The sequence below is a fragment of the Lepisosteus oculatus genome, chromosome 19 (genome assembly GCF_040954835.1).
Source record: "Lepisosteus oculatus isolate fLepOcu1 chromosome 19, fLepOcu1.hap2, whole genome shotgun sequence".
Classification (NCBI taxonomy): Eukaryota; Metazoa; Chordata; class Actinopteri; order Semionotiformes; family Lepisosteidae; genus Lepisosteus; species Lepisosteus oculatus.
The window spans coordinates 14156702-14169249 of record NC_090714.1 but is presented as its reverse complement, the minus strand read 5'-3'; the positions used below and the strand labels follow the sequence as shown (position 1 = coordinate 14169249).

Here is a 12548-nt window from a genome sequence, read left to right as displayed (position 1 = left end):
CTCCCCATCGGAGCAACATTGCAGAGCCTAGACCCCGCAGTGCATGTCTCTGTTCATAAAGCTGGATGGAGGCTGAGCATTTGGAGGGAAAGTTTTTTGCAACACTAGTGTCTGAAGGGGAGACAGGGGTAACCCGCAGCTCACCAGTCCAGATGCTTACCCACTGCACTACGTTATCCCTTTGGTAGCATGAAAAAAATACTTGGCAACTTGGCCATCACCTGACTTTGACTTTAAGGTACAGCCGGAAAAAATATTTATCATATCCATTCATTTTCTTCATTTATGAACATAAAGATAATTGTACAAAGGCCTTTTGAATTCAGATTTGTAATTGCCATATATGAATGGGGACAGAAATGCAAAAAAAAAACAGTTGCAGAACACTTACATTACCTGTAAGCAACGTGCTTTATTTCCTTGCCTTATAGTGACTCAGTTCCTTGATGTTGTAATAAAACAGGAGCGTGAAAACATATTCATGTCAGCAAAATGCTTACAAAATAATGTTTTTTTTATTTAAATCTAAACCTGCAATTTTTTGATAGTCTTCATCTTAACAATCCTTCAGAGACCTTAATTTTTTAGCTTGTGTTAATGCATTTTTTGTAAAAGTGCACATAAAGAATATTTTGCATATAAATTGTTTTTTTTCCCCCCCAAATTGTGTTTTATTTTGATTTATCGTTATATGTAACTCCTGCGTGAAGCACAGGGACAAGCAACGATTTCTGTAGAAAGAACTAAATTCCAGGGCCAGGCTTTTGTATGCAGTGTAGGCTGTTTACCTGAGGTTTGAGGCTGATAAGATACTCTCCAAACAGGTTATTCTGTTCAGAAATAAAGAAATAAACCAAATCAAACTAATTTAACCCTGCACTGTTTACTTTTCCAGACTCAGAAGCAATAATGTTTCAGCCTCTTTGTGGGTTAAAAAAACATGCAAGACCAATATGAATTGACTTTGATCATTGGATTTTGTGGTTTCTTTGAGGGCTTTAACTTATTCATCTCAAAATCTTTGTGCTTTCTGCTATGAGGTTTTTTTTTTAATTTAATCGTCTTTCATTCAATAATACACTCCAGGCTGTAGTTCTACAATTTAAGCTGCATCCATTATGGAATTAGCATTGTTATTTTCTTTTCTTAAGATTGTTAAAAGGAAAATGCCAGCTCCTTATTCAGGCCCCCGGAATAAACAGAATTCTTCATGCAAATGCTTGCCTTTCCTCCTGACTGACAACAGCATCCATCAGTAGTGGGGCACAGGCCACAGACAAATGCTCAGAATGTTGCTCTTTCAAAGCCTATGCTACTTTAGCTCCAAAGTGTTCATTGTCAGATTTCCTCCCTACAAAGACAAACGTGTTATCTTTGTATGTACAGTATTGCTAACAGGCGCCTGAAGTAAATAATATATCGTGACAACTGATAAGGAAAAAATCACTGCTCTCTATGAGGTACTTTTCTTTGGTGTTTCCCAGCTGACAGCATAGAATATCACCCACAGAGGCCCATCTGCTGAGGTTTATGAATAGTAATAATTTAGCTGCCCTTACATTAAGCTCCTTGTGTAGCTGCTCGCTTTAAGGCATAACCATTCCAAAGACTCTGTTCAAGATGATTCCTGAGGAAGTCCTGTCACATGAAAGCTAGGGACTGGTTTTCATGTTGGTGGCCCCAGAGGCATCAAACCGGAACTCTCATCAGTCACAGCACTCTAGATTGGTAATGCCATGCTGGTAAGGGCATGTGTGATCTCTGATTCCTCAAAACTCCTGTCTCCTAATAAGGTAGAGAGGTTGATTAAAGGCCAGGATAGTGGAGAATATATTTTTCACAATTGTAGCATAAATGTTACGATGTTTCTGAATTAGTGTAAAATTGGATCATCTCTTGAACTCCTCTGTAACATACGCAGGGCCTCCTGTCCTTTTTGTTAGCTTGGAGAGTTTGGTGCTCCATTTGCAGTCTGAGGACCAGCAGTGAATCCTATAGGCACCCCCACCTTTTTATGTATAATCTGTTGCTAGAAATGACCTTTTTGTTCTGGTGTTTTTAGAAATGTTGTGCTGTTGCGCAAATTATGTAGATTACATGCTTGTTCATTATGATATGAAATGGCTGGTGTTTACTTTTTAGATATATAAGAACAGAAGCTGTGCATGAAGGAGTTGAGTGAGGGAAAACTTCACAGGCACCCCTTATTTGAGTTGTGTAATGCCACACTAATTGTTAAGGCATGGCTCTTTAACTACTGAAGAAATGCAAAGCTCTCCCAATTAGTCCCCACATGACACTTCAAGCTCTCTGTTCTGTCAGTTACAAGCATAATCAAGAGGTTTGGATATTGACATGTGAATGGTAATTATTCTCTTTTCTTTTTTGCTTTCACACTCTGAGGAACACCACGAATTACAATACACTGCTCTAGTTTTTCGTGTCTGCAGTGCTGGTAGAGTGCTGGTTTTCAGGGTTCTCCCGGATCTTGGATGATTAAAGGACTCCCAAAGCAGAGATCCTGCACACAGTCCCAGTAGGTTCACAATCATAACTCTGCCCTTGTTGGGTGAGAACTTGCTGGGTGAAAGAATGGCTTTCACCAACATGAAACTGAAATGTATAATTTAGCTCAAGAGGCCAAGGCATCATACCAGTGATTATTCTGTTGCTTAATTCTGGCACATAATGTAACAATATCAGTGCATGAAAATATTCATGAATGTCACGTTAGAGGAGGGTTATTATTAGAAAAGGCTATTTCTACTGAAAATAAAGCATTCTTTAAAAAAGACCAAGAATGGCCAGAATATTTGAATGCCACCTGTAGTGGACAGTGAATCTACTTCTGTCCAGTGCGATGCATTGAAGATCATACAAGACAACACACGTATTTATAAAAATGTGCATATGTGAAGGAAGCAAATAATTGCACCATTGCGTATTTTGGTTTTTGTTGTTGGAACAATGGACTTTTACTCCTTTTACAATCCCTCTGTCAGTAAGTGGAGAACAGTGTAGCCTGTGAAAATGATAACATCTGTGTTCTTTAAAAATCTGTGTATAATACAACGTTTTTATCTAGTGGGTTGTATTCTCCTTTTGCCTTGCTGTTTCAATTGATTTTTCCCTGCTAAAGGATGTTAGTTTTGGTACCTGAGAGATGCCTCCATTTCTCAGGAACTGTTGGCATTTTGTTCCAGGTTGTGGAAATGCCGTTGGTTAATTTAGAGCAATGGACCCATCTCACTCTGCAAAGCCTTGACTCCAGGTTATCTTATTTTTTGCTGTGCAGTGACCTGAAGAACTAAGGGACCATCTACTGCGTCCTGAGTTGTAGAAGCCTTTCTGGCCCTTATATTTAAATATTGATCATAAGACTTAAAGGCATTATCTCTGACATCCTTTACTCTGCACTGTCTATGGACTGTTGTGCTGGCTCAGCCAGTATTGTTCCAATATCATTGTTTAATGTTTCAAAACATCCCTTACTGTATAATTCAGAAAGCTATCTGTTTAATTAGAATCCTTTCAGAATCCGATGCCAGTTTTAATTGGATTGGGTGACTCAAGTTTTTTTTATGAATATAAACCCTTTTCACACCTCTGTTGCGAACATTAGACAGGGAAGGTTGTGTAACTCTCGAGAATCAATGTAAAATAAGCTCAAATTTGAGAAACGTAGGGAAAAAAACGTGTTATGGCAAACTAGTGCAGTGACCCCTGGAAAAAGCCTTCTCTATCAATTGTTATATCTGTTTAGCTTCAGAACAGAGCTTTGAATGAGCTTTGTAAGCAGTTTTGTATTTAAGGAGTAAGATGTGAACAGTACTTGCAACACACAATGTACAAATGGCATTGTCTTTTCAATGCACCTCTTAGCCAACAATACTGTTGAATGCACTCTTCTGCGTCAGCTTAATATTCTCATTCTCCACGGCCTCTTCTTTTGCCTGTAGTCAGCAGAGTGCCACTTAATGGCATTTTTTATGCAGCCTTCTCAGGCATGCTAAGACATCCAGCATCCAGTGATGGTGCTACTATGCCCAGCGCTCTGTAGTCTGGATTGCAGTAGTATCCCATTGTATTGCACTGAATCCTCACCCATTCAGGGTTTCCCATGAAGCTAAATTAGATACCTGACCTTGTGACATATCAGGCTCTATTACACACATACTACAAGGGCAAAGAGGTGCAGCTACTGAATGTGAAGTCTGCATTTCCTACTTACTCCTTCCTCAGCTTTGTTTTACTCTAAAATGTTCATGAATTGTGTATTACTCTTACAGGATGTGGCCAAACTTGCTAGTTTGCAAGTAAATAAAACTTTACGAACCCCATAAAATATTTAAAGGATTGAAGACTATTGTTATTGATTCATTTAAGCTGCTCACCCTTAATGTTAACCCTTAACCCTGTTTCACCCACCAAACCACAGTTTCGTGTGTTTCTGTAGACCGATGCAAAAAGCTGTTTACATCAAAAACATATGCCCCCTGCAATACAATCAAACTATTCATTTTCAGACATACATTCCAAATTGATTTTCCAGGTTCTCAGCAAAGTAGAAACCAGCAATGAATGCATACATGAGTTTTAATACAGGATACAGCTTTGTTGTTGCTGTCTGTACTTGGCATTAATTAGCTGAGAAGCTGAATGCTTTTCTTTTATGAAAACAGACTTTAAAGTTGGTTGTTTTTGACAAGCATTAGAGGTTATTAAAAGCCTAGCTTTACATATGCAACACTTTCCATAGCCTTTACAGACATACATGAAACAAGGATTGATGTGCTGTGCATATCCATTTACTTTCTGTCCTTTGGAAAGCAGTGATGTTCATATGATCATGGCATTTTAAGCACAAACGTATTGATTTTGTCATTAGATAACTTTGTTTAGTGAAACGCGTAATCTTAAATAACAGCCAAGCCGTTATTTGATGTGGGAGTAATTTGTAAAGCCAAGGTTAATGTGTCCATTCTTGCCATGATCACAGAAAATATGAAGATTTTCTTTTTATTTTGTCTCCCTGTCTTTGAGGTCATATAATCCTCTTTAGGGTCTCTCCATGCTCTCTCTCTACAGATGACTCAATTACAGAATTGTTACTCTGTAACACTATATTTTTTTCAGGAAAAGCTGTTTAAAAGCCAAACCAAATGGGCAACTGTTACAGTTAAAAAGCTAAATGCTTTCTTTGAATTAGCAAAATAAGCACAATGATATGGAACATAACAGCAAAGGTTTATGTTCAGATTTCTATAATCTAGACATTTTGCCATTGTAATACTTGTGGACTATTGACATAATAGCTTAATGCATAGAAAAATCTCCTAAGCTGTTTGAGTCTTTATGAAAACACACATGCTGGCACCAATGATGTGCTGTCCATGCTGCTATAAAGTCTGACTTGTAATGATTTGTCATTATACCAATTACTGACACTTGCAGTCAGTAGTAAAATGTTATACAGTACTTGAAGTAAGGAAAGATCTAATGTGTATTCAGAACATTATAAGGCATTGATTTTAGAGGTCAGTTTAAACACAGGTATTGGATAATCCTTCTACCACAAGTAGAAAACACAGCTGTTTTTTTTTTTGATTGGTGATTCACGTTCATAAATTTGTCAAAGAATAAGTTGTGTAACAAACATAAAATATATAACAAGTGAATTTTCAGCCAGAATTTTTCAACAGAAAGCAAACTGAAGAATTACATAAAAGAGGGCAGTATCAAACATTAAATGTGAGCTAAAATCTGCTAAATGGTACAAGCATACAAGTCCTATGGGGATGATGTGGAAAATGTTTCAGTAACGTTCAGTTGTCGGAGTTTATATAATGGAGTATCAGATTTTACATTGTGTGAATTATCATTCAAGTTTAAAAATACTGAACTTATGACAATTCTATTTTAATTTTTTTGTTCTTATTTGTAATTATCTCTTCCTTTAAAAACTTTCTAAAATGTATTCTAATGTAATAGATACAGTACTTACAGTAGCTAAGATACTTAATTTGACTAAAACTGTGTAAATCTTCTGTACATTTTTCAACAGGGAGAAAAAATAAGGGAAGGTATTTATATATTGTAGATCATTAATTATAGTTAAATGTATTAATCTAGAAACATAATAATGTCCAAGCCTCAGAAGTATAGCTGGAGGAAATGTGGAATCACTGAAGTGATCCAGTTCTGAGAAATTGAAATTATTCTTAAAGTTGCGATTGAGTAATCACAGTGGGAGCACGAAACAGTTATTACCACAAAATAATGGCATGTACCAAGGTCAAGCTATAAGATCAATATAAGCTTTTTCATTCATTCTGTGCAAGATTTTAGTACTGCAATTGACACAATTACATAAAGTCATCTGTTCTATATTTGCAGTATTTTTACAAAGTTGTTTGTATTTCATTACAAGTGGATGGTATACAGTAATTATCAGATATGATATTTGTCTGCCTGCCTGCATTATCAATTAACCGACTAATGACTGCTTCTATTCATCAGTACCTTCCGGTTTTTATTGTCTTCACTTCCAGTGTTTTACAGTTTTGAACTTAGTCTTCAAACTCACACATGATCCCTGCTAAGCCCTCTTGGGCCTCTTGAGCCTCATCCATTTTTAAGTGAGAGGGTGTTATCGTGCAGTTTTGGAAGACCAGTGTAAATGACTTGAGAACAAAAGATCACATGAAAGGTTATATAAAAAAGAAGCCCTACAGGACATTATATGAGCTACAGTATGTTGTGGCTGGAGGTTTAGTTATCATGAACAGCAGTTTTTGAAGAATGTGAAACTTATAAATGTCCAGATATAGTGCTCCACTTTTAAAAAATCAGGTGTTTGTTACTGGTCTGTTTATTGCATCTCCTCACAAAGAAATAACAATTTTACAATTCAAGGCTTTCCAATAAAGTATTCTTAATAACCAGTGGGGTCTTTCAGATATACTCTCCATTGAGAATGTAATTCTAAGTGATGCTGTATTTCTTTTGACAGATTCCCAGACAGCAAATGAGCTGTGACAGAGAGCAACTAAGGGTACGTTTTTTCTTCTTTTTTTTTTGCATTAAATGTTTGCTTTTGCCAAGGGGTATATAAACCCAAGCCGCAGTAAAAGGGGCCAGCTTGGGTTCAAGGCTGACCATGAGCACACCGTCACGTTTATTTAAAGCACTGAATATGCTATTGTTAGTGACATCCACAGTGCTGTTTTTCAGGCCACTAAGTGCTACGAGGTGGCCCTGAATTCGAGGAAAGATGTTGTGCTTTCTTTGATTTTAAAACAATGTTGCTAAGGTTTGTAGCTCAGCAGTTTCTATAAAATAAGCAAATGTTTTTAAGTCAAACATGCGCACTGAAAACTTATATCTGCAAAAACAGCATGCTCGAGGTTTTCACTACGTCTGCATTCCGAATGGTTTTGGTTTTGTGCAGGAATTTTTTTCTAGATCTTTTTGAAGTAATTACCAGGGTCTTTGAAATCTTTTACAAATGCATATTGATAGGTGCCCTCTATGCAGCTGGTGTGGGTTTGAGTTTGGAATCTGCAGATGGCGGCTGGGACTAGGCTTTGATTTGACTCCTGACCCAGTGTTGGCTTGATAGTGAGGAGCTGTGGTTTTTACACCAGCGATGAATGTTAAAATGTTTGTAGAAGGAACTGGGTTTTTCTCATTAGGGCTGATTTAACAGCCCCAGAAAGAATGATACCAACTTTCTTAATTCTCTTGGTGAACAACTTCAGAAGACGGCCACCGGGGTAAGAGTTAGTGCTCCAGGGTATGGAATCTGCTCAGGTGGTATAGCTGGGTACAACTCGCAATCAGTGGGGTCCTGAGATCACACTGTTCCTGCTGTTGCAGTGTGCAGACAGCTCTGCTCACAGAATCAAGCTCACAGCTCGAGCAATGATGAGGCTTGTGTGTAAATAGGGTGTACTGTATAATGTTCCTATGCATTTATTGTTGCATGCTCTTCCTGAAGGACTGCGGGCTTTATTTTAACTTATGCTGTAAACGTTTCATCTGTACTTTTTAAAATCTCCATCTGCTTTCTTTGTGTGACACACTAATACGGACTCACATGCTTGTCAATATGTCTTTGTTCCCTTTTAGAAATGATGCAGCAAATCTTTTTCTCTGTAAAGTATAACCGTAATCCAAACATGTCTGGTGGGAGCAAAATGCATAAAAAAGAAACACTGAAGTGTTTTTTTTTTCTTTTTTACTTGAATAGTGGATTTCGATGAAGCAAGGCAGGGCTGTTTCCAATATCCTTTAAAATTTAAATCACCCAGCAATTACTACATCTTATTGCTACTTTTAGTGTAGGATAGATCTACGATTTCAGAGTGTGCAGGTTAATTTGTTTAAGAAGTGATCAATATCGGGTAGAGCTAAATTGCATCTTTATACATATTTGTAATTTAATAAATGGTTTATTTTAAAATCTTTAAACTGGCATCAGTGCATGGTAACTTATTTAGGGGCTAAAATGATTAATGCCCTGATGTATCAATTCGTGCAATGCCATCTAAACAGTTGCTCCTGCATCTGTTGGCTTGTTTGTTTTTAATTCAGCTCAATGAGGATAGTTGTATAAATGTTGCAAGGAAACAGATGGATGTGGCACTCTGAGCATTACTGTAGATGTGATATCATGGGCAGCTTTTGGATTCAAAGGTTTTGAAGCATCAGTTGGTTATTGCTTCGTTAACTATATGCAATCCGGCATGCTCCCTGATGACCTAAAACCATTTCTTCTGGTGATGCATCTTGTTTCAGATTTTTCTTCAATTCATGTCTGTTCAGTCTAGGGGCTACGTGCAATTCTTCTTTTTTGTTAACATGTGTTAAGGTGCAGGTGCGGGATTTGTCTCCGGTGACAGTGCTAAATATGCTCAAGAAGTATAAAGTATATGGTGCTTTGAAACCTATCTACGGTATGAAATCTCAGTATCAGAAAATGCTAAAGCAAAGCAATTTGACAGCAGTATGTTTTAAGGTTTGCAGTACAAGCAAGGTACTGACAGCAGAGCAAAAGGGAAGTCAGGTGACCGTTCTGTTTTGTGTAGAAACTCAATTTTGCCTCACTATGATTACTTTTTCAAAAAAACTCATACCTCCTAAGTTTAGAATGAATTAATCCAGCACTTGTTCTGATGATGAGCCAAGTTAAATTTATAAAAGTTATATCTAAATTAAAATAGGCTTTTATCTATATTGTACAAGGCTTAAGTAAAGTGAAACCATCTAAAAAACTTCGGCATTTAATATCATAAGCCCGCACTGTCCACTGTGCTGTTACTGAAGCTCCTGTTTTTTCTCCGGATAAATTCACTGCAGTGTGAACTGTATCAAGTGATTCATCAACAGCAGTCGCCATTTGCAGGAGTACTGCTGTTTGCAGATAACTATTGTTGAAATTCAAATGGTCATCATCTGCAGTATTACGTGAACACTTGTTTTTCACTGGGAGTTAATGCCTGTATCTATTAATAAGCAAAAACAGGGAAAAGTGTAGTTTGGCACACATATCTAGATAATTTATTATGCTCTAATGTGGGTTATTCACACCAGAGGCAAGGTTACTTAGCAGTGATATATGACAAAATATTAGATAAACACTATCCATCTTTCATAAAATAGGACTAGGAGAAGGTAGGGAAAACTGGTTCAGGCAAAGGAAGCCAGATGTAAGCTCTATTAAATGTCGGCCAGGACAGGAACATCTGGAACACCACTTTTTATGAGAGCATAACCATTGAGTTAGCAATGAGTACAACACCAAGAGTTTGTGTTTGCCATCCTGCGATATTAAGTGTCCTTCAAAATGACACATATTGAACTTGTTGATAAAGCTCTCAAGGGTTTAAGCTTTGCAGAATTTTTTTAGTGTTTTTAAGCTTGTTAAAATGGAAGTCTTGGGCATATAATCAGTCCTTCTTTTTGTGGTTGAACTTAAGAAAATTAAGTTCAACCACAAAAAGTTACAAATGAAAGGCATTTAAAGTTGTGTCATTTTTTAATATTATTTGTGAAAATGAAAGACAAAATCATTAGCTGTATCTGAAAAGAGTGGAGAGCACGTTGTCTCTCACTGATGATGTCACAGAGAGCTCTGCAGTGCCTGACAGGTGAAGCAGCAGTGAGTGGAGGAGAAGGTCGTCTCTCACTGATGATGTCATCGCGAGTTCCTCACTGCCTGACAGCTGAAGCAGCAGAGAGTGGAGGAGCGGGTCATTTCTCAAAGATGCCATTGTGAGCCTGCAGGCTGCAGGAATTGCTGTTGTGCTTAATGAGGATAATTTTTTCAGCCCTATCTTTCCCTATTTGTGTGAACAGTTTGGGAGATTCTGGTCATGACTGGCTGGTGACAGGACCCAGGCTCATCCTACTGATCTCAGACCAGTAATAACAACTGAGCCCCATACCGATTGAGCCATTCAGGAGCCCTGCTGTATAGTTCTAAGAAAAATCTTTTAATAACAACAAAATAAACTTCTGCCATTTATTTTGTTGTATTATATTGTTTATGTTTCCCATTGTAGCTTTAAATATTTGATGTTATTTATCTTTGTTCTGCGTATGGAAGTCTGTTGTGTTTGCTGACTCAATAAAATCTTAGCCCTTGGAAAGAGGGTTTAAATATTTTAACATGACTTGTCTGTTGAGGCCATTTTTTATTAAATTGTTAACTACTGTAATTATTAGGTATTGATATTATTGCCACATTTCATTTTACTTCTGAGAGGCAGTAAAATAATGTAAGACGCATCATTTTACTTAATCTGTCTAACAAACCCTCTGATGATGTTTAATAATTGTCATTACAAAATCTACCTGTGTGTGAAACTTGTCATGTTTTGAAAAAATAAAAAAATATTAATAAATATTATTTGTACAACAAAGATGCACAAAATATTTGTTAATATTCCAAATCTTTTGCATATGTTGCATACAATGTTTTGCATATCTGTATCTGCATATATAGGTACCCTACATTTACCAAGGCTAACATAATTATTTATAACTACTACCAATGATAATGATAATAATCCCGATGCATCAAACTATCATCCTTACATACAGTATGTAATCCCTAAAAAGCATTGTTACTGTTCTGTTTGTGGAATTTTAATACAGTAGTTCAACACCTTAAAAAATCAAATTATTTCTGTTCTCAATTTTCTCATTGCTGACAATGCAGAATTAAGTGAATCTATTTAATATTACAATTTTTTTAAATCAGTCCGCTGTAAAAGAAAAAAGGAAAACTGAAAATGTCTAATATATTACTTTCATGTGGTGGACTCTGAGCTGGGTTAAATCAAGTATTATTATACTGTCCCTAAAGTATATAGTATTTAAAGTATATTGACACATAAGGAGGTCCTATTCAAAAGCCCTTTTAATTTTAAGGAATGCACATTTCTAATTTTTAAGAGCATAGTGATGTAAAGTATTTATTGTTGTGCCACCTCAACCTACCAAATGGGTTTATAAAGCCTGCTTTTATTTATAGGGACTACCCTTTTCAATATTTTTTATTCATGAATGAATAAATGCATGAACATTGTGTACATGTGCATTTGATCAAATAAAAAACTCTAAATCATAACTTCAGCTCATATGCAAATTAAAGATGACAAACTCTGAGCTGGGTGGCAGATTGTCATCAGTAGAGATTTCATCTCTTTACCCATCTGCAATTACAGGATCAGTGGTTTGCTATTGTTCTAGCCAACTGATTTTATATTTAATCCCGACTTCAGTATGTTTGATAATGAGCATAATACTATATATAAGTTTGAATCTATTATATGCTTTTGTGCTTAATATTTGCACGCACGGCAGTCTCAATATTCATAACATATCTGAAAAAATCCTGGGCAAAATCCTGTCCTGGGCAACACCAGGAAACAAAGACTGTAGTGTCTTGTGCCCCGGACAAGCTGCAGTGCAGTACATCATGTCTTATTTTAGACTTTCCTTTATTTAATTTTGCTTTAACAGGGCTGGATAGAGAGATGTTAATTAAAACCTGTTTAAATGCAGGCATAAATAAAATTGTACAGTCTAATGAGACTTATATTATGAGTAACGACGGAAGAGGAAGAAGTATATAAGTGAGGTTAAGTGAAAAACGTGAGGCGAAATTAGGAGAAAAAAGGAAGGCCACGCTGCTCTATAGCATATGAATCCTGGTGTGCACCTTCCAGGATTGATGGGCCGCTCGCTCCTGCTGCCGAGCTGCAGAGCAAGCTGTGCTGTTCAGCAGCAGTAGCACCAGAGAGTCAGTAGATGGCTGTAGAAAAGTGTGGTATGCTGAGCAGTTCAGAGTTAGAGCAGAAAGACTGGGGAGGCCTTGACCTGACTGGTTACAGCTTTTATCTGGAGTGCATTTAAAGAGATAACGCACAAGCAGTGTGCACTGCATGCTCTACACTTCACCGTGCATTTGGACTGAGACCATTTTCCCGGGTTTTCTGCCTTTTTTTTTTCCCTGTTTCAAATCCTTTTCTTCCTCTCCT

The 12548-nt window shown here is 36.9% G+C and overlaps 1 protein-coding gene across 22 annotated transcripts in view; it reads left to right on the top strand.

Moving 5' to 3' along the window:
- The window catches only part of rbfox1 (RNA binding fox-1 homolog 1), a 644474-nt gene that overhangs the window by 426020 nt on the left and 205906 nt on the right, over positions 1-12548 (top strand). For 21 of the 22 annotated variants that reach the window (XM_069181079.1, XM_069181083.1, XM_069181077.1 and 18 more), the window contains one exon: positions 7013-7054. The exons of the other annotated variant lie outside the window; for it this stretch is intronic. In XM_069181079.1, coding sequence (XP_069037180.1) covers positions 7013-7054 — 42 coding nt within the window. The remainder of the gene's footprint in view (positions 1-7012; positions 7055-12548) is intronic. 22 annotated transcript variants of the gene reach the window in all.